The 27,752-nt window shown below is 54.4% G+C and overlaps 1 protein-coding gene across 15 annotated transcripts in view; it reads right to left on the bottom strand.

Moving 5' to 3' along the window:
- Positions 1-27,752, bottom strand: part of SCN5A (sodium voltage-gated channel alpha subunit 5) — a 61,244-nt gene that overhangs the window by 21,883 nt on the left and 11,609 nt on the right. For 4 of the 15 annotated variants that reach the window (XM_040965528.1, XM_040965562.1, XM_040965520.1 and 1 more), the window contains exons 5-17: positions 27,416-27,507; positions 24,096-24,335; positions 22,933-22,996; positions 21,958-22,099; positions 21,303-21,500; positions 20,566-20,730; positions 19,699-20,055; positions 16,432-16,564; positions 15,434-15,672; positions 8,121-8,294; positions 6,789-7,145; positions 2,821-3,258; positions 1,597-1,758 (exon numbers count right to left, since the gene is read on the bottom strand). In XM_040965528.1, coding sequence (XP_040821462.1) covers positions 1,597-1,758; positions 2,821-3,258; positions 6,789-7,145; positions 8,121-8,294; positions 15,434-15,672; positions 16,432-16,564; positions 19,699-20,055; positions 20,566-20,730; positions 21,303-21,500; positions 21,958-22,099; positions 22,933-22,996; positions 24,096-24,335; positions 27,416-27,507 — 2,761 coding nt within the window. Of the gene's footprint in view, positions 1-1,596; positions 1,759-2,820; positions 3,259-6,788; positions 7,146-8,120; positions 8,295-15,433; positions 15,673-16,431; positions 16,565-19,698; positions 20,056-20,565; positions 20,731-21,302; positions 21,501-21,957; positions 22,100-22,932; positions 22,997-24,095; positions 24,336-27,193; positions 27,286-27,415; positions 27,508-27,752 lie in introns of all 15 variants that reach the window. The other 11 variants (XM_040965588.1, XM_040965599.1, XM_040965571.1 and 8 more) reach the window with 5 other exon arrangements.

Raw genomic sequence — 27,752 nt, 5'->3', positions numbered from 1 at the left:
TCACCAGGGATACACTGTCCCTGCAAATGTCCCCGTGGTTGTGACCCAACTCAAGACAGCCACCATCCAGTGATCGACAGATAAAGGGATCCGAGGAGGCTCATTTCTGGGAGATACGGATCATGAAGAAACTAGACATGCATTCGCAAGTCTTTTGCACTAATGTAAGCTTATTGATCAATTTTCTGAAGTGCTCTCCTCTGGCAAGCCAGCACCTTGCCCGTGTTGAGAACATGGTGGTGTCGTGCTCTTGGAAGCGATCAGGCCAAGGCTGGCTCCAGCCCACAAGCCTCACTGTAGCCTCTTCGTGGCCTCCTGCCTTTCAGCAGTTCTCCCTGGGGGTTCTGCCCCAACAAGCTGCCTGCACGGTCTCCCATCCAAGTACTAACCAGGACCAACCCTGCTTAGCTTCTGAGATCAGACGAGATCGGGTGCGTTCAGGGTGCTATGGCCGTAGACAGCTGCCTGCACAGAAGGTGCCACTTCAAGCCCTGCTGCTAGGAATCCCATCTGAAACCCACTGTGGCATATCGTGAATCCTTTCCATCAGCTCAGGCTGTGTGCAGACAGGTGCTGGACACGCCGGGGGTGTGCCCTCCAGCTGCCATCTTTTCTCTTTGTGCCAGTGGCTGTGCCCAGGTCTGACCATGCACTGCCCGTTTCTGAGGTCTGCAGCGGGGAAAGGTGGAAACTGGGGAAGCAGAGCTTGTGGCTGGCTGCAGGGTAGATCCGTGGCTTTGAGGGTGCTCTCCCATTTCCCCGCAGTGAGCTGGGGTGTCTGCAGCAGACTGGGCCAGGCGTGGAGTAGGTCACAGGAGGTCTTTGTGCCACGTGTCCTTCCAGGCACTGGAGCTGACTAAAGCAGGAGGACAAGTCCTCAGAGCCCCAGCAGGTGGGATGAAGCAGTCCTTCTCCTGGGAAAATCCCAGCTGCTTGTGCTGTCAATATCCCAAGGAGAGAGCCCCTGCCTCTTCCTGCAGGTGTCAGCCCATCCAGGGAGGAGGTCCATGGTTGGCATGCACGATCAGGAGAATGGCAGCTCCCCCAGGCCATCATGCTCCCCAAGTGGCCTGTCTCCCCAGAGGGCCAAGCTAGCAAGCACTGGCTGAGGAGTGATGCCAAATGGCAGCTCAGCCTCATCACCCTGAGCTCCTGGGGTGCATAGGCCAATGCTGGTCCTGGGCACAGTTAGGTCCTTGCCCAGCAGCTGCCCAGAGAGCAGGGTGCTGCTAACAGCGGTGGATTACTCACAAAGCCCCCTCATGGTTAGGAAAAGCCTAGTGGTAGCTGGTCAGCCTCCGGCCGTGGACTCTGCAGGTTCGGCTGTGGGGCAGCTGCGGAGCAGATGGGCTCTGGGCCAGGAACTTGTTCTCAGTGTGTTCACAAGCCTTACAGGGCAAACAGGACTGACACACAAGGCCAACGTGGGGATGGGGAGGAGCTGGGCTAGCTGCTGGGGCCCATGCCAGGACCTGGGATGGGAGGCCACCCTCCCTCTATGATAGCCAGTGCAGGCAGGGGCCCAGGACCATGCACCCTGGCCCCCAACAGGAGCTCTGTCCCCTACAGCCTCAGGGACAGAGGTGGCAGTGTTACCTCGTGGTGCCCTGGGGCCTGGGGCTCTGCTTGCCGCTGCTGCAGCCAGCTGGCCTGAGATGCACTGGCCTCGGCCTCGGAGGAGGCCATCTCGGACACCTGGCTCCAGACCCGGGGCTCCGGGGCGCCCTCTGGGTCACCAGACAAAGGCTGGGATTCCTGCTGAAGAGACCCCAGCCCATGAGTGGCACCCACACAGCCAGCCCAAGGGCTTCCAGGGCCCCCATCCTGGCCCTGACACATCATCCATCTCCATCTCACTCAGGACCTCTCCCTGAGGGGTCCCCTGGGCCAGTGGGCAGAGGTGCCTCCTGGGTCCAGGCCAAAGGACCCCTGGCCAGCACAGTCCACATCTCCCCTCCCTTGATCGCAGTCAATGGAGCATCTGGGCCATGGTGCCCAGCCCAGCCAGCCAGGAGGCACAGGCTGACTCCTCATGAGTCTGCACAAACACACACATACACCCAGGGAGCCAGAGTCGACTGGTTTCAGAGAAAGAAAGGAAGGAATGGAAGGAGGGAGAGAGGGAGGAAGGGAGAAGTGGCTGGATCCCACTTTCATATGGAAGAGAATTACAGGCTGTGGCCTTTCAAGGACTCTGCTCCCCTCCTCCCCCCAGCTGCCATAGCCACTGCCCCACCATCCTGCCTAAAAGGGTCAAGATTGGGAGCACAGAGAGGTGGGAGGAGCCAGGATTATGTCCAGAGCCTTTGATATGATCAGGTTCCACAAAGTGGGCGGGACAACGGCTGCTAGCCCAGGCCAGGTCCCCCCCTCCCACTTGACTGACACCCTAGGGGTGGGAGGAAGCCACTAGAGCCTGGCTCAGACCACTGGGAAGCTGAGCGGGGGTGGCATGGTCTGCCTGGTCCCAAGTGTTAAAAATAACGGGTTGGGAGATAAGATAGCGGCCGTCTCCGACACCTCCGTCTTGGGGATGCTTATTTTTAATTCTCTGAAGTCGTCCCAGAGTGGGAGGAAGGGAAGGGCCAGATGGGAGGTCAGGAACCTGTACTGTCACTGAGACATCCCACCCTGGAGGGGCCTGGAGTGAGGGTGGAGGGAGCGCTGAGCTCTTTTCAGGCTCAGCAGGACCATGAGCAAGTCTACTGCTGTGCGGCTGTATCTCCCTGTCCAATTAGTTGGACCTGTGAGAAACAGCTACTCTGCAGGCTGGGAGGGTCCCTGTGCCTGCAGGTGCTCTGGACACACACTGGGGCTCACCTGCCTGCTGGTCTCCTCCTCAGCGCTCAGGCTATTCTCCTCATCTTCCTCTGGGTCATCTGTGTCCGATTCAGCCACAGCAATGGGGACACACACGGGCTCTAGGTCCCCGGGGACACCCTCACCCGGCCGTCTGCCTTCCTCGAACCGTGTTTCCTTGCGCGCTGGGGGTGGTTTCTCCGCCTCTGGGGGTGGTGGGGAGCCAGAGGAGGCCACGCAGCTGGGCATTGGACCACGGATGGCAGGGGCTGTGGGCTTGGGTGGCCGCCGCAGGAGCCTGCAGCAGCAGTCCCGGGTGGTCCGTTTGAGGAAGCGCAGGCCCCGCTGGATGCGGGCCAGGGCCAGCTGCAGGTTGTTCATCTCGCCGTCCTCATCCGGGGCCGTGAGGTTGTCTGCGCTGAAGGAACTGAGCAGCAAGGCCAGGAAGAGGTTCAGGACCTGCAGAGGGAATGGGGCAGGCCACTTGCTATGGTACAGTGCCCAGCCATGGGGGCGAGTGGCTTCTACTCAAGAAGGGAAAACCGAGGCCCTGGGGTTCGAACCCAGGGCTGAGGTGTGCTCTCTAGACTCTTGGGGTTTCAGCTTTGCAGTGTTTCCAGGAGCAGATGGAATTGAGGGTCCCCAAACCAGGATCCTTACTTTCATGCCCAGGGATAATGTCACTGCCTTCAGCTGCGGACAAGGACCCACAAAGCACTTGTCCAAGGTCACATGAGGTGTCCAGCCTAGAACCAACCTGGTACTTGTTGGGTCTTTCTCTCTCGACTGCTTTGAGGGTAATGGGAGTCATGGAGGTCGGGAAGGGCACAACTCTTTTCTGGGCAGTGGAAGCCCAGTATTCCCCCACTGCAAAACCACCGCAGCTCTGGGGGCTCTTCTGGGAAGGAAGGCCAGGGGTAAGGATGTGCTAGGTGAGGGCAAGGGGCACTGGGCTGGACAGAGGCTCTGGATTGACTGGGGAGGGGCACTGGGGAGCCAATGGGCAGCTCACTTGGCTCAGAGACCTCTAGGCTGTTCTGCATAGCTGTTGGCTGTTAGAAACAAGCAGCTGTGGCCTCTGCGGAGAAAAAGGACTTTGCTTGTGACAGCAACTGGGCTTTGGTTGTGTCCCTGTCCACCCCCTTGACCCTGAATAAAACATGCCAGAGCTAAAGCCCCCCCATGGATGTCTTGGTCTTCCCCCACCCCCAGCTTCCCCAAGAAAGAGAAAGGGGCAAGTGCATGGGGTTCTGGCGACGGATGGCGGCCCACCGGGAGGGTCCACTGCTCTCAAGCCCCTAAGACATGCTGCTTGCCGGGACCCCCACAGTAGCCAGAAAACCTGGGGCTACAGATTCTGATGAGTGCGCCAGAGCTCAGCAACATGCCTTGGGTTTGAAGCATAACACACATTCATGTGGACAGCACGGAGGGAGGGGGTGGCAGGGCCTCCCTGCTATGTCTGCAGGCAGATGATCACTTCTGACACCTGGCAGCCCTTCTCTGTGTCATCTCTGGGTCCAGGCCACGTGAAGCCTTCCAGAGCTGCCATCTATCTGCACTGACCTCCCTGGCAGCCCACCCCTTCCCGCCACCCCCCCCCCCCCCGCCGTGTCCCCACAACCCAGCCTGGACTGTCCTGCATCCTGGCTACCTACTCTGGACCCTCTTGACAGCCCTGTCCCATGCCTGGCTTGCACCTCCTGACCTCCACGGATCTTGGGACCGGGCTGGGGGGCAGCCCCATCCACCCACACAGGACTCTAGGGCCTCCCCGCCTCCGGCTCCAGAAGCTCGGCAGCCTGTGTACAGTGCTTCCCCCAGTCAATCAACGCTGCTGTTGCTCCCCAGCCCTGCGGCTCATCACTTCCTATTGCTTCCTCCCACGCCTCTGCCGGCAACGGCCCAATTTCTGAGGCTGCTGCAGGGAGGGGGCTGCGTAGGCTGGAGTCAGCTTCCCTTTCTCTAGCAGCTTCGAATCCTTCTGTCCCCAGAAAGGTCCGTGGGCACTCACAGGGCTCTGGGAGGGGCTGTTAAGCCTGGCCCCTTAGAGCAGAGCTCACCCCGAGGAGGACAGAGCGCGACCTGGCTTCCATGGGCCCTGGGCACTGATGCCCTGGCTCCTCTTGGGACTCTGAGCTCAGCGTTTGGGACTACATTTGGCCTGGTTTAAAGCCGGTAGGTGCAGGGAAGGGCTTTGCAATTCATAACTTCTCAGACCTGCCCCATAGCCATGATCTGATGTGACTTTATGCAGCTCACAGACATAAATGCTGCACCAGGAGCAGGTGTGAGCATCCAGGGAGAGGGCTCTGTGTCTTCCACCTGAACTACTGATTTTCCTCAACCTTGCAACCTTCAAAGCCACCTTCTCTGACATTTATGATCTGCCTCAACTCTAGTTATATCCACATTGTAAAAATATGTGAAAGTGAACTTGGCTTAGGGTGGACAGGTGGCCCCCTTGTGCTAGGAAAACAGGGAACTCTTTCCACAGCTGCCTATGGGCCACCTAGCCATGCTTGCGCCCTGCCTACCCTGTCTTTTCCCTCTTCAGCAAGAGCCATGTATTGGGTCGGCTCCAAAGACTCCTCCTCTGGGAAGGCTCCTCCTCTGTGGCTCTGGTCACCTAGACCGGCTTGGGTTAACTCAACAGCTGTCTGACCCTATCCCCTTCATCCCCCGTATCTCTCAAGGGAGCGGTGTCAAGGTGGGGGCTGGACACATTTACCTCTGTACGCACAACGTTTTGTGTGTCAAGGAGTTCCTAAGATGTTTGTTGAGCTGGAATGAAAAAACTGGGAGCTGGGTGTTGGCCTTATGAGTAAGATGGGTATGTCTGATATCAAGGGGCTTTTGGTCTAACTATGTATCTATCAGAGGGTTCTGGCTCGACTGCTACTGAAGAACTTGGGAGGCAGAGCTCAAATGCCTTGCTCTTGACATTCACATGCAAGTCCTGGATTTCATCCCTGGTTCCCGGCTTTAACCTCAGCAGCTACAGAGGGCATGTGGAGAGTAAATCAATGGATGGAAACATTCTTTTTCTGTCTCATATAAGTAAATGTTTAAAATTAAAAAAAAAAAACAACTTCTCAAATGAACGATTTAAAAGAAAGTTAAACTGTGTGAAGGCTAATAAAATAATGGATAGATTAAGAAATGAATAAATTAGAAGAAGTAATAAGTCAATAGATTAAACGAGCAAGATGCAATGAAAAAGTGAGTGAACAGATGAGTCAATGAGTGAGGAAGTGGGCAGACAGTTCAATGGACAGGTGAGTAGACAGATAGGACTGGTGAATGAATGAGTGAGTGAGTGAATGAATGAATGGGAAGGTTGATGGATGGGGGAACAGATGAGTAAGTGGTTAGGTAAATGAAGGAAGAATAGATGAATGGTTGGATGGGTAGGTAGGTAAATGGATTTGTGTGTGTGAGAATGAATGGGTTGATGGACAGATGTACAGATGGGTGCTCAGAATGGTTAGCTGGATGGATTGATGGAAATGGATTTGTGTGTGTGAGAGAGAACAAACGGGTTTATGGACGGATACATAAATGGGTGCCAAATGAATGGCTGGCTGGATGAGTCAACTAGAGCTGTAAGATGGACGACTGGGGGAATGAATGGACAATGGTAAGACTGGTAAGCAGGTAGACTGAAGGACAGAGAAGTGGACAGATGAATGGATGGGTTGGCTGATGAGTGTAGGTATGGCTGGAAGAGTAGACAGATCAAAGAATGAACAGGGAAGTGAATAGATAGATTTATGCTAAGTGCAAATATGCTAAGTGGTTGCCCAGGGGGATGAATGGTTGGGTGAACAGACAGATGAGAGAATGAGTAATGAGTAGTTTGGTACATGACTAGATGGGTAGATAGATCAGTGGATGGCTTGGTGGACAGATGAGTGAGTGGGAGGGAGGAAGGGTAAGTGAATGCAGTTGGATAAATGTATGTGTGTGTGTGTGTCTGGCTGACTTACCACAAGGTTGCCAATGACCATAACAAGCAGGAAGACCAGCAGGCACAGAGACTGCCCAGACACTTCCATGCAGTCCCACATGGTCTCAATCCACTCGCCACAGAGGATGCGGAAGATGATGAGGAAGGCATGGAAGAAATCCATCATGTGCCAGCGAGGCAGCAAGCCTGAGTCACTGATGCGATGCCTCAGCTCTGAGTAGTTCTTCCCGAAGAGCTGCATGCCCACCACGGCAAAGATGAACACGATGATGGCCAGCACCAGCGTCAAGTTCCCCAGCGCTCCCACCGAGTTCCCAATGATCTTGATGAGCGTGTTCAAGGTGGGCCACGATTTGGCCAGCTTGAAGACCCGTAGCTGGGGAGGAGGAGGGGAGGGGGTCCCTGTGAGGGCTTCATTGCCTGTGACGCCCCAGCTCTGCCTCAGCCTGCAGAACCCATGGAGCTCTGTGCTGCTGCTGTGACAACACACCCTTCTGTTCCTCTCCACAGCCTTGGCCACACTGTGCTCTGGGCATCAGGGCAGCAGCTCCAGGTCTGTCTCCTCAAGCTCCCTGCTGGCTTGAGTCTCCCTGCCAGGAGCTACCCACTAGATTCTCCCAGCATGCAGTGGGTGCCCTGCCTCTTCCAGACCTGTCCTCATCAGGTAACCTTGGGGCCAGTTCAAATCCTCTCTGACTGCCCAGTCATCTCCATCTTTCCTGCCAGTAATCACAAAGAAGGTGGCAGATACTTAACACGTGCTGAACACCTAAGTGTCAGACCTTACGCACAGGATGGATTAACTCCTCCAAAAGCTCGTGATCAGCATGTGAGGTCAGCATTGCTATGTGGTCACCACATCCAACCAGCAGAGCAGCTTGTCTAAGTTCCTCGGCTCAGAGCTCACGGCCTTGCCTTTCCCCATGGCTCCACCATCCTGCCGTGCTACTTCTCAAAGTGAAACCCCTCATGGTGCTTGGAACTGTTTGTGGGAAGCTTTCCCTAACCACACCTCCAGCTCCACATGGCGGCCATGGGGAGCCACCTGAGACCTCCTGAATCAGAATCTGAATTTCACCGAGGTTCCCAGGTAGCCTTGCATGCATTCGTTTTCTGATTCGGAAATCAACAGGCAGAGCCTATGGTTAAGTGGCCCGCAGCCCCGGCCTCACCTATTGCATGGCAGGAGGCTTTGGGATACGTGTTTTGCCTTAATCTTAGCCTCCTCCCTGTGACCTGATCTGTGAATACCCAGACGCTGTGGGGACTGAGGAGGTTATAATGGACCCGGCTAACCTCACAGGTGTGCCCACCCTCGTCCCCCTGAGCAGCAGCTGCTGCAGGCAGGTACCAGGCGGAAGGAGCGCAGCACCGACAGGTTGCCCATGCGGGACAGGCCCAACTCCATGAGGCTCAGGATGACGATAATGCTGTCAAAGATGTTCCAGCCCTGCTGGAAGTAGTAGTAGGGGTCAAGGGCAATGATCTTGAAGGTCATTTCCGCCGTGAAGATGCCAGTGAAGACCTGAGGAACAAGCAAAAGGCAGAGGTCCTGACACTGAAAGAGCCTCTGGCCAACTCGGGGGCACCCTGCCTTTAGACTCTCTCCTGGGTGTGGCTCTACCTGTACCAAGGCCCACTCCCCGCCCCATGCTTCAGGCAGGTGCCTCAGCCATGGCCCCACCCCACATGAGCCACTGTCTTCCCACCTCAGTCACCATCCCGCCCCCAGGGGACCGCCGTCTTCCTTCCTGCGTCTCGGCCCCAGCCCCAGTTTTCCTCCTCAGCTGTGGCCTTGCCCTCTTGGCCTCTCACCACACGAGACAACAGCCTGGTCATGGGAAAGAACAGGCAGCCATTGAGGGTTCTGTGGGGACTCATAAGGGAGCCAAGGTGGGTGCTGACATGACACAGTCCCACAGCCCTCAGCTTTGGTCTCCACAGCAAGCATTTTCACTCCACACATCCCGAGCAAGGCTGATGGCGTCTGTCCTTGTCTCCCTGGAGGGCCTCTCCCCAGGCTCGCCACCAGCCACCATTTCTCAATGGCCTCCAATAACTGTATTCTTTCTTTTTACTGGCCTAGCTGAGGAGAGCTTCATGGTGGCCATTTTACAGGTTAGGGAGCTGAGGTTTTGAGTTTGAGGAAACAGTGTTGTCCTTGGAGTCGGAGGGTCCCTCCTGGTCCTGGAACATTCTTGAGTGAACAGCTGCTGGGCTCTGCCTGATGCATTCATTCAGGACTCCTGAGCTGTGCAGCCCTGGCCAGTCAAGGAGTCTGACGTGTAGGGGGGCCAGGCAGCTGTGGCTGTGGCTAACTGCCTCGAGCTGTGCCAAGGGTACCAACAGCAGCTTGGCTCCTGGAAGGAGAATGTTCTGTGAGATCCTGGCTGCTGGGGAAACCAAGGGCCTTCTTTCTGGGTCATGCTGTGGAGCAGTCTGGGGCACCCAGGGTATTCTGCAGGGCAGGGCCAGGGTCCCTCTGGGAACAGTGTGGGGCATGCAGTAGCTGTGAGGAGGTGGGAGAGGGGCTGGATACAGGGGCACAGCATGATGATGTCACTGGGTTGGCAATCAGAGGGTGAGTTACCATGGGCTGGGCCGCCTCCGCACTCTATGAGAGAAGATGGGCACCCTGCACATACACCTGCTCTCGCCATAGATAGGGCTGCATGGACTGTGACAGGAGAGTTCACTGCCTCACTGTGTCCCAAGCAGAGCTATCTTCCATGACCCCGCAACACATGCTCACTAAACGCATGAATGGCCGGGCCTTGGCACAGAGACACCCATCCCCCACTTCCGGCCCCTGCTGGACTACCCTCCTCTCTGGCACACCATGGCTAGCATTCACATTTGGGGAGTGCAGTCAAGGAAGGGTTCCACACCTCACCGTGTCTAGGCTCCAGCTCTCACGAGCAGTCAGACCTCTCGCCATGGGATCATCCCTGGTTTCCCAAGGCTGTGGGTGTCACAGTTTGGTGATACGAGGTAAGCTGAGATGGGCACCTGCCACTGTGTGATCCTGGGCCAGCCTCTCATCTGAGTGTCCAGTGTACCCAGATGTAAAATGGGGATAACACCAACTCCCCAGGAGGCTGGAGTTAATGGCTGAAAAGGATGATGATTGCTGGCACCGGCAGCATTGATCATGTCTGCCTGCCTGCCGAGGGGGCCCAAAGTACCAGATCCAGGCAGATGTCAACAATACTGCTTGTTGGATATGCTCGCTGGCCTGAGGCTCAGTGTGGGGACTCCTTGCCCTGACTTCCCGTAGGAGGTCTAACCATCTTTAGCGGAATAATCCTTTACTCACTGTAAACCTGCATTTGGAACCTGGTGAACGGCCATCCGTGCCCACTAACCACAGTTCCCAGCAGGTGGAGATTTAAATAACATTGCCTGCTCCACCGTATGGTTGTGCCATCATGGGCCAATCCTGCCCATCCTGGTGTCATACGTTCTTTATTCCTAGTAAACAGTACAGCCACAGTACGTGTCCCTTCCCTAAGGATCTGAAAGCAACCTCTTAGATCATGTTCTAACAGTTGAGTCCTAGAAATGGAATTTCTACAAGACAGAACCTTTGGAGTCTCTGACCCACGCTGCAGAGGACATCCCTGGACAGAACCTGACCTCTCCCATGGGTGATTCCCTTCAACCAAGCCAGTGCTGGGTCCGGTATTTCTGCGACCTTTCCTCAGTCAATAGGAACTTTGTAGACATTTCCTTCGCTTTGGCTTATGGTTTTATTAAGATGTTTATTTTTTCTGCACTGTTTGCAGACACACTTTGTACATTAAGGATGTTACCACTTGGTCCACTATATGCATGGCACAATTTTCCTGCTTTGTGATTTACTCTATTTTTTAAAATTACAAAATACTCTAAGGGTGTTTACCATATATGCTTTAAAGACAGAATCTCAAGAGCATCTTTGTACCAAATTCTGCACACCCCCCCAAATTTTCCCCCTATGTTTCGAATCTTGTTTCATTTTCTCCTACAAAATAATAATAGCCAAGAATTAGATAGCATTTGCCACATGCCAGGTGTTGCTGCAAATCATTTCATCCTTGCAATAACCCTATGTGATGTGTCACCATTCTACAAGGTGGGAACTGAGAAATAAAGAAGCCATTGAGCCAAAGATGTTCCCAGCAGGTGCGCTCACAGGCAATGCTCAGCCACCTGAGGGACTGGCCATTCCAAGGCATTCACCGCGTTGCATCGGAGGTGTCTCGCTGCTGTACATGTTTTTGTATGTTTCAAGCAGAGAAGTTTTGTATTCCTTTCAGCTGCAGGTGCCCTCTTGTTCTCACCTTCCTGAGCTGTATCCCTACCGGAGGCATGTTCATTCTCATTCATGCACAGGTTTTACGGATGGATGCTAACATTTGCTCCAGTTTTCCTCTGATGCACAGCGCTATAAAGACTTCCCCTGTAAGTGTTTCCCTGTGCAGACATGTGTGTTTCTTAAGAAGGTATGCACTGGGCCCAGCGTGGTAGCCTAGCGGCTAAACTCCTTGCCTTGCATGCTCTGGGATCCCATGTGGGCACTGGCTCTAATGCCAGCGACCCTGTTTCCTATCCAGCTCCCTTTTTGTGGCCTGGGAAAGCAGCCAAGGACAGTCCAAAGCTCTAGGACCTGGAAGAGGCTCCAGGCTCTTGGCTTCAGATCAGTGCAGCTCCAGCCATTGCGGCCACTCAGCATCCCTATCTCCCTTAGAGCATGTAAGTGTTCAAGATCATCCGACTTGTGCATCTCTGTAATAAAATGCTTCTCACAATGTCAACTTCCAGTTTGTGGTGGCAATTTCACTTAGCTCTCAGTCTCCTTTTTGTGTGTGCAGATGCTATAAGTTTTAATGTAAATTGTTTCATGTAAATTTATTTTTCCTTCACAATATAAAATCATTCCAAGATCTTCAAACTTTGCCCCCTACTAAAAGTTTAAAACTATTTCCTCTTTCACATGTAGGATTATGCACCTTGGCTATGAGTATGGTGTGAGGTAGGGATCTAAATCTATCTTCTTCCTTGTAGAAATAATTTTCCTCAGTTGTCACTGACCAGGTTCCTAAATACATATTGCAATTTTAAGGTCTCAGTTCTGCACCCTTGCTTTATTTTCTATCTGTGTACCACTACTATGTTTTTAGTTTCATAATGTGTCCAAATAGATTTTAGCAAATTCCCTATCCCATTGATTTATTTTTATAGATTCCACTTTTCATAAAAATTTGAGGATTACCTTGTCAAATTCCATAAAAAAAAGTGTTGAGATTTTGAATCACGCTGACCTTATAGGTTTATCTGAGAAAAAACCGATGCCTCTGTAACATTTAGGCTTTTATTCATGAAAACGGCACATTGCTCCACCTGTTTAAGGTTTCTTTTATGTTTCCTAATAGTTTCACAATTGTTTCCACGTAGAATTCATATATCTTTGGTACATTTGTTCTTGCATTTTTTCCATAGTTTCTATTATGATTGTGCTAACTTTTCTTCTTACAAAGCTTGTGAGGACCACCAGCGAAGATTTTGGTTATGACTCTAGGAACACAATTTACCATTCTGAGTCTATACTCATGAATATGGTGGAACGCTCATTGGTCCTAACAACCTCGTAGGGGATGTTCTTGGGTTACTTACATATTCAACATCATCATCTGGTAAATGGTGGCAGATCCGTTTACCTTCCTTCTTTCTTCATCTGTCTGCACTATATGGTCGGAAACATCCCTAGACTTATGTTTATCATCCCATACTGCATTCATGTACTATTTGGTTTATAAATTGGGCTTTTGGGACAATAAGATGCTGGACTCTATGCTTGGTATATGCTTGCAATGAAAGAACCTCAACTGAACTTGAACTGTGGCAATGTAGCAAGGTGGAGGAATCCACCATGGGGGGAGGGTCGGGGCAGGGGTAGGGGGAATCCCAGTGCCTAAAAAACTATGTCACATAATGCAATGTAATAAAATAAATAAATAAATGAAATGAAATTTAAAAATTGGGCTTTTGATCTCAGTAGTGACGTTTTTAACGCCTAGTATTTCATTTGGCTCTTTTTCGAAGTTGAGGTATTCTCCCTTCTTATGTTTTGAATTCCCTTTTAATGTCGTTGGCTAGTTTAAACATTACTGCTTTATCACCTTGCGGGTGGCATTTCTACTGTGTCACTTTGTGAGGAGGTAAGTCTGAGTGAGAGAGTGTGTGCTGACTCTTGCTCACGGTGAGCTATCGCCTTGTGTGTTTTGTACTTTGGCGGCACTTAGCATGGCTGGGGTGAAAGGTATGCTTTGTTGGTGGACTCTTGCAGGCACCTGCGGCATCCTCCCAGCATCACTGAAGAGGCTCATGTGTTAGTCACAGACTTCAACACAACTCAGCTGTGACTGGGGCCCTCCATCTTTGTATGACCACATCAACAGCCAGAAGCTCCCTCCCTTTCAGCCCAGCTGAGATAGCTTTTCTTGATTTATTTATTTATCTCACTTCCCTTGTGACCAAGCAGGTATTTCTACTTCACTCAAAGTAGAGGTTGTCGCTGTGGCCTGAATGGTTTCTCCAAAACTCCAGTGGACAATGAATTTCCATGGATGACATGTTGCCTTGGAGAGGTGACTCGGGCACTGCCCCCACGAAAGAGCTCAGGCTGTCCCTGAGGGAGTGGGTGACTTACTGTGGGGGGGTGGGCACAGTTCTAAAAGGCACTTGGCCCCTTCCCTCTCTGCCTCCGGCTTGCTCTCTGGCAACGTGATGTCACCCACCCTATTAAGCCAAGTAAGAAGGCCCTCATCAGATGCGACCCCTGATCTTGAACTTCTTAGTCACCAGAACCACGAATCCAACAGACATAACTTGTTTGTCGTTTACAAAGTCTGTGGTGCTCTCTGACCAGAGAATGGACTAACACAGCCATATTCTTTCGGGTTACTCAGCTCCAACTCAGATTACCAGCATTCCTAGCTTGAGGATCTCTGCCGTGTGTGTGGATCACCCAAGCTGGCACTCCCCGCCCATGCAGTCACAGAGCTATTCCACACATTTTCACTTCTGGCACGCCCTTAATGCTGCATTTCCAAAAACTGCTTGCTAAATTTTGTTATTACATTTTTAATGGCTTCACTACAGGAATCTTTTCTGGCTTTCTTGTCCATAATCCTTCTGGGGGTGGACATTTCACCTGTCTTTGACCTTTGCTAGGCTGAAAAATGAGTCAGATAGATCCTCATCTTCTAATCTTTACAGTTTGTCTTTGGAGACAAGCTCAGGATGGCTTTTTCCCATACTAAGATTATGTGTGCATGTTTGTTTTTGTGGATTTTTTTTTTCACATTTAACATTTAAATCATCTATAATATATTCCATGCAAGAAACGAAAAACCTAATGTACTAGCAACGTAAGGCATAATAAAATGCAGGTATAATCCAGCTCCACTGTCTATGACCAGCAACTGGACCACAACAGCAATTTGGAAACAACACAGCAACTTGGGGGAGGGGTGTCTTTACACTGCCTGGCTGCTGGAAATCCCACATAACCACCATCTAAGCCCCCTCAACACACCCAACAGCTTCTGGAGATGTCTGCAGACCCAGGTATCGCTTTTACTTCTTTTTGCAGACAGGGAAAGGAGATTACAGCACAGTGAATGAGAACATCTGTCTCCTGCAGAAAGCTACTTTGAGGCCTGGGTTTGCAAAGTATCTCGGAAGAGAGCCCTCACCATCCCCAGTTTGGAAGTCCTAGTGCCCAAGGGGCACCTGAGCATCTGAGCCTGAGGCAGGACTAAGTCTACTGCAAGAGAGAACTTAGACAAAAGGGCTAGGGGGTCCCTCCCTCACCCAACCTCTGTGAAGACCCCAGGCGCTCCCTGCTGGGCCTGCGCAGAGCCACAGTGCCCCTGTCCACAGGAACCCACTGGCTACATGTCTACTGTGCCTTCCACGTCATCCCCTCTTTCTCTGTGCTTCAGTCTCCCCTTCTGTATGGTGAAGAGGCAGGAGCTGATTTCCCCTCAAGAAGAGAAACCGGAATTAGAACCCAGACCATCTGACTGCTAGGGCAAGTCTCTTCCATGACAAGAATCATCATCATCATCACAGCTATCGTTTACTTTGAGTGGTTAATGTTTATCAAACTCTGAGTCAAGCACATCAGATGCATGATCTTATTCAATCCTCATTAGCTCCCTATGAGGTTAATATTGTCACACTCATTTTGCATTTATTAAATTCAACAAATACTTATTCTGCCAATTACTGAGACTAAGAGTTAATAAGAGCTGAGTCAGAAGTCAAATCTGGCTCTGATTAATTCACTGTCTCCATCCATCCATTCATGCATATACCCATCCATCCACCTATTCAACCATCCACCCATCTTTCCACTCACCTGTTCATCCATTTATCTATCCATCCATCCAGCCACCTACTCACCCATCCATCTGCCTGCCTGTCCGTCCATCCGTCCATCCGTCCATCCATCCATCCATCCATCCATCCATCCATCCATCCATCCATCCATCCATCCATGTTTCCCTCTATCTCGCCATCTATCCATCCTTTTGCCCATTATAAAACACTGGCACTCATCTATACCAACCCTCACATACGATGCCTGCTTCAGAGCAGGCTGCAGGTGGGCCTTACCAGATTTCCGACCTGTAGCATCTCCTCAAATTCAGCAGTCATGTTGTAGTGCTCCAGTGCCATGAACAGCGTATTGAGCACGATGCACATGGTGATGGTGAGGTCAGCAAAGGGGTCCATGACCACGAACTTCACCTTCTGCTTGATGGACATCCACAGGGGACAGCACTCCCAGATCAGGTAACGCTGGGCGAAGTGGTTCCAGCATGGGGGGCACTTGCGGTGAGACTCTTCCAACTCTGGGGGAACAGCTAGTGTTAGTTTGGTTGATGGAGTCCTGTGCATCTGGTGACACCCCAAGAGATAGCTAGTATCGCCTGGGGTCTTGACATGTGGACAGGGTTGCTCAGATGCCAGTGGGACAGCGAATGGGGGCAGGATAGACTAAGGACATGGCCTGGGAAAAGAGGGCCCCAGGGACAAGAGACCAAGACTGAGATAGGACCAATGAGGAGAAAGGTATGCGCCCTGGGGACAATAGCCCCATGTGGACAAGCACACCCAGGACAGAGCAGGTGGAGGCAGATGGGGACTCGTGGGGCCTGAGTGAGATGAGAAACATCTGGGAGAGGAAGAACAAGCAGGGAGGTGAGACCCCAGGGGTGGCCTAGGACAGGTGTGGGGCTTCTTCATGTGGAAACAGCAGGACAGCTGTGCGATGCCTGGGAGGGTGAGGCAGAGAGGACAGAGGCTTCCAAGAGGCCAGAGCGGGCCTAGGTGAGCTGGGACAGGCCCAACACAAACGTAGGAGAGATATGAAGATGGGCTGGGGCCACTCTAAGCCTGAGACAGCTCGGGGCCAGTGTGGAGACATGGGGGACAGACTTGGACACTGTGGCCCTTTGCAAGAAACAACCACACTGGCGGCCTGGGAAAAAACGAGGCAAAACCAGAATGTCCAAGTCAGGCCAGTGCAGCCGAGACCCGAGGCAGGCTGGGTCAAGGTGAGACACCCGGAGTGTAGGTGGAGAGGGTGAGGACGACCCCGGGGTGCTGACCTTCCAGTGCGCTGGTGAGGACACTGACGGCGCTGAGAGCTCGTTGTCGTGCTCCTGGCTCTTCACAGCCATCCACACCTGGAGCCTGGGGAGTCACTATTTGAGGCCCAGCTGGCTCCTCTGATGGCGTAGTCTGGGGACAAGCAGGACACATGTGTCAGTCTCTGGGTGGGCGTCTTGTCCCCGACCTCCCCAGTCCTGCTGAGTCTAGGGTTGTTGCTCCATGAGGCGGCTGGCCTGCACCGATGCTGCGGAGGTCGCAGGGGGACAGACACCGGACAGACTCCACCTTGCTCCTATTCCCTCTCCAGCCTCTCACTGGAGCTGATCCCAGTGGGTCAGGAAACAGTCTGTGCCACACGTCCTTCTAGATGCTGTTGTGTGCATAGTACTGGCAGAAGTGATCTGGGGGTTGGTACTGACCACACGCTCCCTAGAGTTAAGAGCATCGAGATGCTGAAACAAAAACCCAGTGTGTGCTCAGATGCCACTGGGAGAAGCACAAGGCTTAGAGCTGGCTGCAGGGCAGGCTGTGGTCTTCTGGAGGGGGCGGCGTATTTGCTTGTGCCCAAAAGGTTCTTAACTGGCCCCGCCATTCCTCATCTAGTGATCTGACTTCATAAATAATAGGAGACATGCACCCAAAATATACATAACTGATGTTGATTGCAGTATACTGCTTCTAATACCATAAAAACAAGACAAGCAATCAATAGGCAGAATATTAAAATCAATTATGGATATGATCTGACTCTGGACCCTGATACGCTGGTGAGAACGAGGCAGGTCTGTGGATGCTTTCATGGGAACATCTCCAAGACAAACAGTTGGATGAAAAAAAAAAAATCCTGAAGATGAACACTGGAATGTTAAAGTGTCTAGGGAATGGGCTCACTGGGCAAGGGAGAGAGGCCATTAGCTTTGCACTTGATGTGCTTCTGCACTCTGGGGTTCATCTGGAGCATGCATGCACTGCTCTCATGAGCCAAAGGACTGAGCTGGGAATCAGGGAGGCCTCCCATCTGCACAAGGAGCTAGGAGCAAGGGGCCTGGGCTAGCCTGTGTGGCAACCAGTGTGGGGTGGGTAGTGCCACGGTCCCAAAGCAATCACAGGCCTCACCCCTGAGGGCCCAGCATGTTCCAGCTTCTAGCTTCTCTCCCTCCCTGGCACCTGTCATGCCTGGATCACTTAATTTCCCTCTCCCTGAACTGCTGCCGGGGGGCCAAAGTAGGTGTCCTATCCAGGGATGGTGGCCTGGTTTGGGGCAGCGGGAAGAGCCACACGGGCACATTTTCCTTGCTCCCCTGGGGTGAGAAATCCTCTTACACAGCAACCACCCCCTCTCAGCCTGGGCCACTGGCCAAGGATAAGCAAAGCCTTCCTGAGACCAACCAGGGCAGCATCCAGCCTGCCACAGTGCAGCAGAGGGCGGGATGGGCGTGGGAACAAAAGCTTATTGGCTGGGCAACTCTCCTCTTCCGCCTGTGCTGTACGTGGCCCATCAGCTCTCAGCCCACGGCTATCCATTAAAACGCTCCAAGCCTTAGAGGCGTGCAGGTGCCTGAGGCTCTGCTTTGCTTTCGGGCAAGTAGAGAAGGCATTCACTAGTAAGAGTAGGCATTCCCGAGGCCTGCCTGCTCATCTTTCTGACTTTCCAAGCGTCTCTATCTCAGTGGCTCACTAATTCCTTTAGCTTTGCAAATGACCCCACATCTTGGCCTGCTAATCCCTTTAAGGTTACAGATGGCCCCTCCAGAAGTGAGAATGGGTGAAGTCAGAGTTCCCAGTAATGAAGTGTTTGAACTTGGATTCCTCCCGACATGTGCAGCACAATGAGATGATGTTCTCACTAACGAGATTAGGAAATTCCATTAGCGCTCTCGGCTGCTGACCTGATTCTATCAGGCAGAGGCTCTGGGCTGCACCTGCCTGGTCTGGCGCTCCTGGACTCCAGACACTCCGCCCTCCAGGTGAAGTCAGGGGCCTCCACAGTGTCAGCCAGGTCCCTGGGGTGCCTCCCCTTACACCCTGCTCCCCAAGCCACTCTGTCATGCACCCCAAGAACGGATAATACCGACTACTCGGGTATGGGAGGAAGTACTGGGTGACGCACGGGAGCTGCTTGAACGGGGTTTGGTTTTCACTGCTGCTTGCATTCTGCTTCCACTTTACAGATGAGGAGGAACAGAGAGAATAATTAACCTGCAGAGTCCCCTAGCCAGAGCAAGCGTTGGAGCCACAATGGGTGAGGCCATCTGGCTGCATGTCCTCCCTCGCAGTCCTGTGAATCTCCGTGGCAGTCTTCCCCCCTGCCGCGGGCTCGGAGCCACACACGCAGCTTTTTCCCGGCCAGGTGGCTCTGGAAGCTGCTTCAGAGTTCAGGGGTCAGGGAGGATGCTCAGACTGACTGGGCGGACACAAGACTGTTGCTGCACCTGCTGATGGAGTGACTGGTCTCCCACCATGCGGCCAGGCCCTTTCTGACCAAGATTCCAGCTCCTGGTCCCTTCCCTTCCTCTGCTCTGCCACACTGAGCCCAGGCCGTGGCCAGGATAGCGTGGGACAGGGCTTTTTCATGCCTGGACTGTGACTCCAGAGATGAGGGTGTGGCATCATCAATAGTGTCCTTATTACTTAGCATACATCAGCCATGTGATCCAGGCAGTTTTCACCCCTTTTATGTAGAGGAGACCTGAGAGAGGGACAGCTGGGAACTGGCACTTTAACCCATTTTTCTCTAGTTTAGGTATTACCCTACAGTCTTGGGTTTAGCTCACTGCTGTTGTCTTGGTACTCTTTGCTTAAGTGCCTCATGTGACGGTGGGTGGGTGGGGGGACCTTTCCACTTGGGCTGACCCTGAGCCACCAATTGCTAAGCACTAAGCACTGGGGTGTCACATACTTGGGGGGATTAATGTCACCAGAAGCCCTCAGCGTGGCCCCTTTCCCAGGCTCCCCTAGGCTGTGTGCCCAGGACCAACTCCAAGGGTCACCACTGGCGCTGTTCTCCCATGTATCTGCCTGCGTTTCACCAGCTGTGAGATACCTATGACCTGTGGCTCACTGTCCCACGCCACTCATGCACACATGGACTTCTTCCTGTGACTTTCGCCTGTCTCTGAGGGCAGAGATGCTACTGACAGGTTTATCTGCCCTAGGACCCAGCCTGCAATGGGCTCCCAATTATGATCTAGGGTCCTGGTACTGGTGACCCATTTGGAAGAACCAGATGTATGTTCAGGTACCTGCATCAGAGGCTGGCTCACCGTGTCCGGGGGGCGCTCCAGCACCCCAAGGCGGAGGAGGCGGCTCCCTGGGGATGTGGCCTCAGGGTCTCCAGCTCCCAGCAGGGAGACCACCCCATTGCAGTCCACAGTGCTGTTCCTTTTGCCATTGAGGGCGTGGCCAGCACTGGGCTGTCCCTGGGTGCTAGGCCGGCGCAGGGGCCAGGGTACCAGCAAGGATGTGCGGTGGCTCTCGCTGTCCCCTGCTGTGCTGTTTTCATCATCTGCAAAATCGGTCTCGGAGCCCAGGTCTCGCCGACGAAAGGTGAAAATGCTCCCGCGGCTGGAGCGTGGCCGCACGGACATCCTGCTGGGGCCACGGGTGAGGCCAAGATGATTCTGAGGAACAGGAGGAATGGGAAGTGACCGAGAAAACAGATCACAATGCACCCCAATGTACCCCTGGTGGTGATGGGCCCTGCCCCACTTCTCTGCCAGCCTCCTAGGAGCCAGGTAGGCAGAACCAGGGGGCAGGTGGTGTGGGGCTAGAAGGAATTCCAGCCCTTCTGTGAGTTTCTCTCTCCGGGTCTTTGAGCCTGAAGGTGGGGCTGAGTTTGGGCAGGGGAAGTAGGCTTGGTTTGCTGCCAGATCTGGCCTGAGTAGGACCCTCCCTCCCAGGGGCACAACCAGTCTATTCTATGGTGCATCCCCCAGCCCCAGCACTGGTGGGCCGGCACAGGCTGGGGCTGTCAGAGCCCTCTGTGCAGAGGTCCTCTGCTCCAAGAATAGCGATGAAAATAGTTGTGGGGGAGCACTCAGGGACACTCTCCATTGGGGTCATGTTGACGTTGCAATGAGCATCCCCTGCCAGACCCACCCTGAAAGGTCTGAGCCACGGCCAGGGATTACCAGGACTATGGGGCCATCATCTGAGTCCGATTTGGGACACTCCTCTGTTCCCGAGGACAGCCGCTTTTTTCTCTTGCTTCTTTTCTCGTGGTTGGCCACCAGGGCCAACGGGGACATCTCCAGGGAGCTACGGGACACGGTATCCACACCCCGGATGGTGAGGGCCTGGAAAAAGGTGAGGAAGAAGGCATAGTCACGGGGACTCCATGTGGGCTCAGGCTCAGGCACCAAGCAGCTCTCCAGACTTGGCTGGTCCCACCAGTAAGGACACCTGCATTTACCCAGGCTGAGGGCCTCTAGCAGCAAAGCACCTGTAGACCCAGGGGGTTTTCACAAAGCTCAAATGCAGGCGGGGAGTGGGGGCTCAGCTGGCTAAAGGGGTCCTGGAAGCAATGGTATGGGAAACAAGCAGACTAAATTGATCCCCAAGGCTGGCTTCTAATGGTGGCTCTGTCCCTAGCCTCCAGTGTCCACCCTGTGGGGCACTGAGTGGTCAGGGTAGCAGCGCCAGGACTACACTGGCTCAAGCTGAGATAACCTGGATACTCGAATCTTTTCTAGGCAGCGTGCCTTAAGTCCCCAGGGACCATGATTTTCCAGGACCCAGCACTTTTAGCCAGCATGCACTGCACTCCCAAGATCCACTACTTCACCCTAAGACTCCATGTTTACCCAGCATGCATCGGGCTCACAGCGGCAGCCCAGTCAGGGGAGGGCTGCCTGCACTGCTCACGCACCTCATGTTCTTTCTTCAGCATCTCCATGGCCTCTTGGAAGCGCTTTTCCTTCTCCTCAGTCTCGGCGATGGTGGCTTGGTTTTGCTCCTCATAAGCCATGGCGACCACAGCCAGGATCAGGTTCACCAGGTAGAAGGAGCCCAGGAAGATGACAAGCATGAAGAAGATCATGTAGATCTTCCCAGCAGACCTCAGGGTCTGGGGAGTGAGAAGAGCAGATACCACCTACACTGAGACCCTCAGGGTGTGAGAGCGAGGGATGGGGTCACCCACACGGAGACCCTCAGGCTGTTGGCATCTCCAAGTCACCCTCTATGGCCATCTGGGTATTCAAATGCCAGCAACCCGGGGTCACATATCCAGCCATAGGAGAAGGACCTCTCAACAGAATGGTGGAGCCACCCATGGGAAAATACTTCACTCCCTCCAGGTGCTGCACTCACAGTGGGAGTGGAATCCATCCAGTGGGCAGGAGAACCGCTGCCCTCACATGGTATCCCGTACCTTGGGATACCTTCGTCACTGCCAGGATTCTCTGCTTGCTGGAGCCCTCTCCCCAAGATGCAGGGCACCTTGCTCCCTGTGGGCCCCTCCAATCTCATGGGTGGAAGCTGTGGGCCCCCAAGCTCTGGCTCCTGCTGGGGCATTCACGCACCTGCTGGTAGAGGCGCTCCCAGCAGTCCTGCGTCATGAGGCGGAACAGAGCAAGGAAGGCCCAGGCGAAGGAATCGAAGCTAGTGTAGCCGTGGTCAGGGTTCTCACCTGCCTTGAGGCACCGGTAGCCCTCGGGGCACGTCCTGCGATTAGATAGGCCCAGCCTAGAACACATCCCTTTCTCTGGGACTCTGGGACCCCATGGCTTGGGCTGTGCCTTCCACCCAGGACACGTATACCATCTGCCAGGCACACCCCCAGCCCTGTATCATCCCCTCTACCCTACTCCCAGGCAGCTGTTTGAGCTGTTGTGGCTCTCCACAGACAGGAAGTGCAAGGTCCAAGCTTGTACCTCCTCTGCCTGTCCACCACGGGGAACTGCACCTCTTGGGCACCTGGGGGGAGGCAGTGGGGCTTGGCTAAGCTGAGCAACAGTAGGGCCATGGAGTGGAGCAGTGATCTTGGGGGATGAGGAAGGGTGAAGATGGGGGCTGGAGGTGACAGGCTTTTTTCCCTGTAATACACACACACACACACACACACACACACACACACACACACACATACACACACACACACACAGAGAACCTAAGAGCCCATGGCATAAGTGCCCTGATCCAGAGCCTGGTGGCCACAGGGCTCTGGAAGCCCACAGGGCTGTTGGACATGCCTTTGTATCACACTGAGTTTCCCACCTGCCTTTAAGGAGTCCCCGCTGCTGGGCCAGGCCTCAGCCATCCAAGAGGAAGCAAGGACGAAAGATGGGATGGAGCAGCCACGGGGAGATTCTGGGAGTTGGGAAGGTGCCAAGGTTGGGTGGGCCTCCCTGCACACCTGCTCTGTCATGACCAGTGCTTTGGAGGGCAGGGACATCAGGGAAGACCTAGTGGTCTCTGGGTCCAGGGGTGGATGGGGTCAGCACAGTGAGGAAGAGCACCTGGCTGGGTAAGGTACACTGGGTGGTGGGGCCACCTACCCAGCGTCGGAGCTATTCCCACATAGCAACACATCGGAGGTGCCATTCTTCAGCAGGTAGTTATCTGTGAAGGAGACATCCAGGGTGAGGGGTACGCCTGGCCATCTCCTGGGGGTTCCTGCCTCACCTCCGGGGCTTTAGAGACATCACTGGGAGTCTCCCCTCTTTCTGCCTGCCCGCTCTCCTCCATCTGGCCAGGCAAAGGCTACTGACACTGCTCCCCTGCTCCTTTGGACACCTGCCTCAGTCACTGACCCTCGAATGCTCAGGAGACACAGGAAGAAGCCCTGGGCAGGCTGGCTGCCGGCTGACTCTACAGGGCACCTCCCCACCCTGTTCCAATCAACAGTGGGTGTTCACTGGGATCAAGAGGTCCTGGGGGTCTGGGCAGGTGCCAGCTCACGCCGCCTAGCTCTAGACAGCTCTAGACCCGCTTAGGCTGCAGTGAATGGCAGGAGGGAATGTGTGCTAGTTACCATGGTAACAGCGGGGCCTGTTCAGATGGGTCTGGGCCAGGAGCACCCTGGACTTCAGTCTTGTTGCCCACGTGGGTCCTGAGCCTGCATCAGCAGCTTCCTGCATGTCTCCCACACCTGCTGACTCAACAACTGGGTGGGGTGAGGCCTTGGGAGCCTATGTCTCCTGGAGCCTCACAGGTGACTCTGATGCCCTCCTTGCTTTTTGACTGTGATAGAACCACAGCAGCTCGCTCACTCAGGGCCCACTTTTTAATTGAATTTTTTGCTTTCCTAAGTACAGGGTGTCTGGGAACGGCCCTCTGATGCCTGGAACCAGCTCCTGCATCAGAGTCTGCCTCTGACCTGGGCCAGAGGGGTTCAGCCTGAAAGGTGTAGACCATAGGTATGCACCATGGGGTGGGGAAGAGAGAGAGCTTAGGTGCCTGGGGCTGAGCCCGATGCTAGCCAACCAAGCTAGCTCCCCTGCAGCTCCGGGACCCTCCTTCTAAGCTGTGAGCCGGCTAAAGAAGGCCAGACTCCTCACCGTCTCTGCCACTACTGTCATCTCCGTTTCTTCTTCCTGGTCCCCAGGTGTCACCTCCAAACCTTGCCCTGGGTCCTGGAGGCCACTCTGTGCCCCTGCTGTCCAGTGTCCCCAAGCACATAGCTGAGTGTTGCCCCAGCAAGTCATCCTTGCGTCCCCACCTGGGTCGTTGAGGTAGAGGTCCAGTGAGTCCCAGACCAGGCCATCGGCGTCATTGGCCTGTATGGAGCCATTGGTGCCATTGAGCTCAGTGAAGTTGCGCACGCACTTGTGCCTCAGGTTGCCCATGAACAGCTGCAGGCCAATGAGTGCGAAGACGCTGAGGCAGAAGACGGTCAGGACCATCACGTCGGCCAGTTTCTTCACTGATTGGATCAGCGCCCCCACGATGGTCTTCAGGCCTGTGGATGGTGACAGCCAGCACGGGGTCCCCCACTGCACCATGTCCCACAGGGCCCGAGGCAGGGCACCGGGCTGTCCTGGAGGTCCTGGGTTGATCTGGGGGTGGGCAGTGAGGGGAGCTTCCTGCATCCTCTCTGTGTTGGCTACCACTGGTCTTGGGGTCTCTTTCTTCACCAAGGTCAAGCCCAGGAGACAGAATGGGTACAGGGAGGTGGGGTACCCTCTGGCTAGTCCTGAGCTGTGGCAGGCCTGGCTTTGTGGATGTAGTTCACGAAAGAGGAGATGGAGGGGGGCACTCTTAGACAACAAGGGGGGTGGAATGGGGTTTGGCCTTGACACTGACTGAGGCAGAGAGGGACAAAGCCACTAGCAGAAAGATAACCCCCTGCTCCACTGCACAGACCTTCCCCAATGGCACAAAGTGGGCTGGATCAGTGGGAGGAAATGGTATGGGGGAGCTGGGTGGTCTGGGGCTGGCAGGGCGAGGCTTGGCCATGCCCTGGTGGCTGCTGACCTCAGGGCTCAGCTTTAGCTCTGATTCTACCTTCGGGGGGAGTGCAGGGGCTCAGGAAGAGGGGCTCTGGACAGCCACTTGGCTGCTCCTCCACTTGCCTTGACCCTCTGGGACCCCAACCCCAACCCCATCCACACCATTCCCGGAAGTAGAGGGACTATGATGGGTTAGCTGCCACACACACCCACTCCCGCAGAAGCCAGCACCACACAGCAAAGACAAAGCACGTGAAGACGCCTTTTGGTCCAACCTCTGCTCTCCACCTCGAGGGCTGATGAGCTAGGAAGCTCCTCTGCCAGCAGCAGGGTCCTGCCCTCCCCACGCAGCCCACTGCAGCGGCCACATCTCAGATTAGCTGCACCCGTCCACCGTCCAGCGGTTAATGTGTTAGGAGCAGCCGCGGCTGTGGTGCCTGGGACCTGGAGGCAGCAGTGGGTGGACACGGTGGTCGGGGAGGATGGCCTCCCTACTGTGCCACATGTACCTCTGCCAACCCAGGGCTCAGGCCCTCAGCTCTCTTTGTGGTGATTGTCCTAATGGATGTTGGCAACCACCTGGGCAGAGGGTAGACCTGGCAGGGCGGGTCTGGCCTGGGTGGTGGTACAGGCAGCAGTAAGACATGTAGCTGGGTTGCAGTGGAGCCTCTAGGAGCTCCAGGGTGCATGAGTCCTGGAACAGCGTGATGGGGTGTGGACATAGTGTTACGCTCTAATGAATCCATTTAAAGGCCAACAACCATTCCCACCCCGGTCCCCTCGCAACAGGTTAACACTTCTCACAACACACTTCCCTTTTGGCAAGCACAGCTCCTGCAGAGTCACAGCAGACTTTCCGGAAGGATGCTAGGAAGAGACAGGTCCTGGAGGACCAGCAGGGAGTACCCCCTCCTGCATGGAGACTCTGCAGCAGTGGGACTGGGGTTTGAAACTAGCCATTCTGAGTCACCCCCATTTCACAGAGAAGCAGACAGAGATCCAGAGAGGGCCAAGGCTACAGGAGACTCAGTTTGGGGTGGCAGCGGCTGAGGGGGAGGTGTCTACTTCCTCCAAGGAGCCCTTTGTAATACTGGCTGTGACCACTTTTGCAGGGCTGCCAGTGAGGCTGGGTTAAGGTGGTCCCCCAGGACAAATAGGCCGCAACAGGCTTTTGCTTCACGGCCATGTCAGTGCTTTCCCACTCTGGTGGGATGTGTATCCATGAAGCTGTCCCCAGACTATATCAATGGGATGGCTGCAGGCAGTGGGCCCCTCTGGCTTGAGTTCTGGGCCACTTGTGGCAGGCACTGGCAAGATGCAATGCCCATGCACCCAGCATGGGAGCTCTGAGGCCAGGAGGGACATTCCAAGGCTTAGCCTGAACAGTGTTAATGGGGAGGCCCCTCACAAGGTCATGAGTCTGGCCGGAGGGGGGTGGGGTGGGAGGTCGGATGCTCTCGGCTGAGCTCAGAATGGGAGCTCCCAACTGCCCGGCCACAGTTACGGTGAAATGCAGGCAGGCCTCAGGTGAGGCAGCAGACTAGTAACCTCTGAGTCCTCCCTAGGCCAGCCTGCCCGCGACACCTTCGAGAAGATAAAGCACCCTCTTCAGTTTGCGACCATGGCCACCTTCAGTACAGGCACCAGAAGAGTGGGCCAGGGGAACCTTTGACCTTAAACGTGGGGGAGTTGGATGGCAGGAGACTTGGGTAGCCCTTCGAGGGTGGGTACTGTTTTGGCTGGGAGTTGCAATGAATTGGGGAGGGCAGTCTGGGAGCAGCAGGTCCCCTCCGGAGACAATTGCCAACATCTGTCAGGAGAACGTGTGCCGCAGGCGGCCATGCACCACTTGCTAACGTCTACCTTTGCACCATGCAGCAAGGGCTGTTCAACGCCAAGGCTGGGCGAGGCCTGTCCCCAGATTCCACTCCGTGTCACCAAAGGGGCACGACTCGGGAAAGAGGAGCGCTTGGTCCCAAGGGATGATGCTGGGGTACCAGACTGGTATGCTTTTCATTTGGAGCCTTACAAAAGGTGTTGCTGGCTTTTAGCAATTGAAATTGCCGGTTTCTGTTTGGAAAGAAAATTTCCTGTATCCTGGGAAGAATTCACAGGCCCAGCTGTGGGGCACTTAGTGCCACCCTGCTCCCCGAAAATGGAAGGAAGTCGCTGGGAGGGGTTGCTGCTGCTGGAGTGGGCAGCCTAAAGCCCATTGTCAAGCCCCGGGACGCCCACTGTCAGCAGCTCTGGTGACAGGCAAGGGCGCAGGGGCCTTCCCCGGCTGGCCATGGGACCTCCGGTGGCCAGAGCAAGGAAGTCCCCAGCGTGCGTGTGCACCACCAGCCTTGGCGTTTGGCCTGATCTTCACCTGAAATGACTGATATAGTTTTCAGGGCCCGCAGGACTCGGAAGGTGCGTAGGGCCGAGACATTGCCCAGGTCCACAAATTCAGTTGTGTATCTGTAACAAGGGAGAGTCACACACGAGACAGTGACGACACGCCAGGAGGAGACACACGGGCAGAGGAGGACGGGTGGGAGAGAGAGAGTCACTTGGAGCGGAGATCTGACAGGCGGACTGCGCTTCTTACCTGGAATAACTGAAATAGTTTTTAGAGCCCTCAGGACTCTGAAAGTTCGAAGAGCCGACAAATTGCCTAGCTTTATATTTTCTGATACATACCTGCAGAATCAAACCACAGTTATGGGGAATTACCAAGCGGAACCTCAGCCTGCCAGCCCTGCCCCTCCCTCAGCAGGTCCCACCCTTCCTGCAGTAGGCCTGTGGGTGGCCCCGGGGAGGCATCGGCATGTAGGTTGTCTATATGACTTGCTCCCTGGCCCACAGTTCCAACTCGGCCACACTCTGCACAGCCGTGACTGAGGTCAAGTAGGAGCGCCAAGTAGGAGCCTCAGGCCGGCTGGCAC

This window comes from Ochotona curzoniae, unplaced genomic scaffold, assembly GCF_017591425.1.
Source record: "Ochotona curzoniae isolate NIBS_2020 unplaced genomic scaffold, NIBS_Ocur_1.0 contig_1302, whole genome shotgun sequence".
Lineage (NCBI taxonomy): Eukaryota > Metazoa > Chordata > Mammalia > Lagomorpha > Ochotonidae > Ochotona > Ochotona curzoniae.
This window is presented reverse-complemented; position numbering and strand designations above follow the sequence as displayed.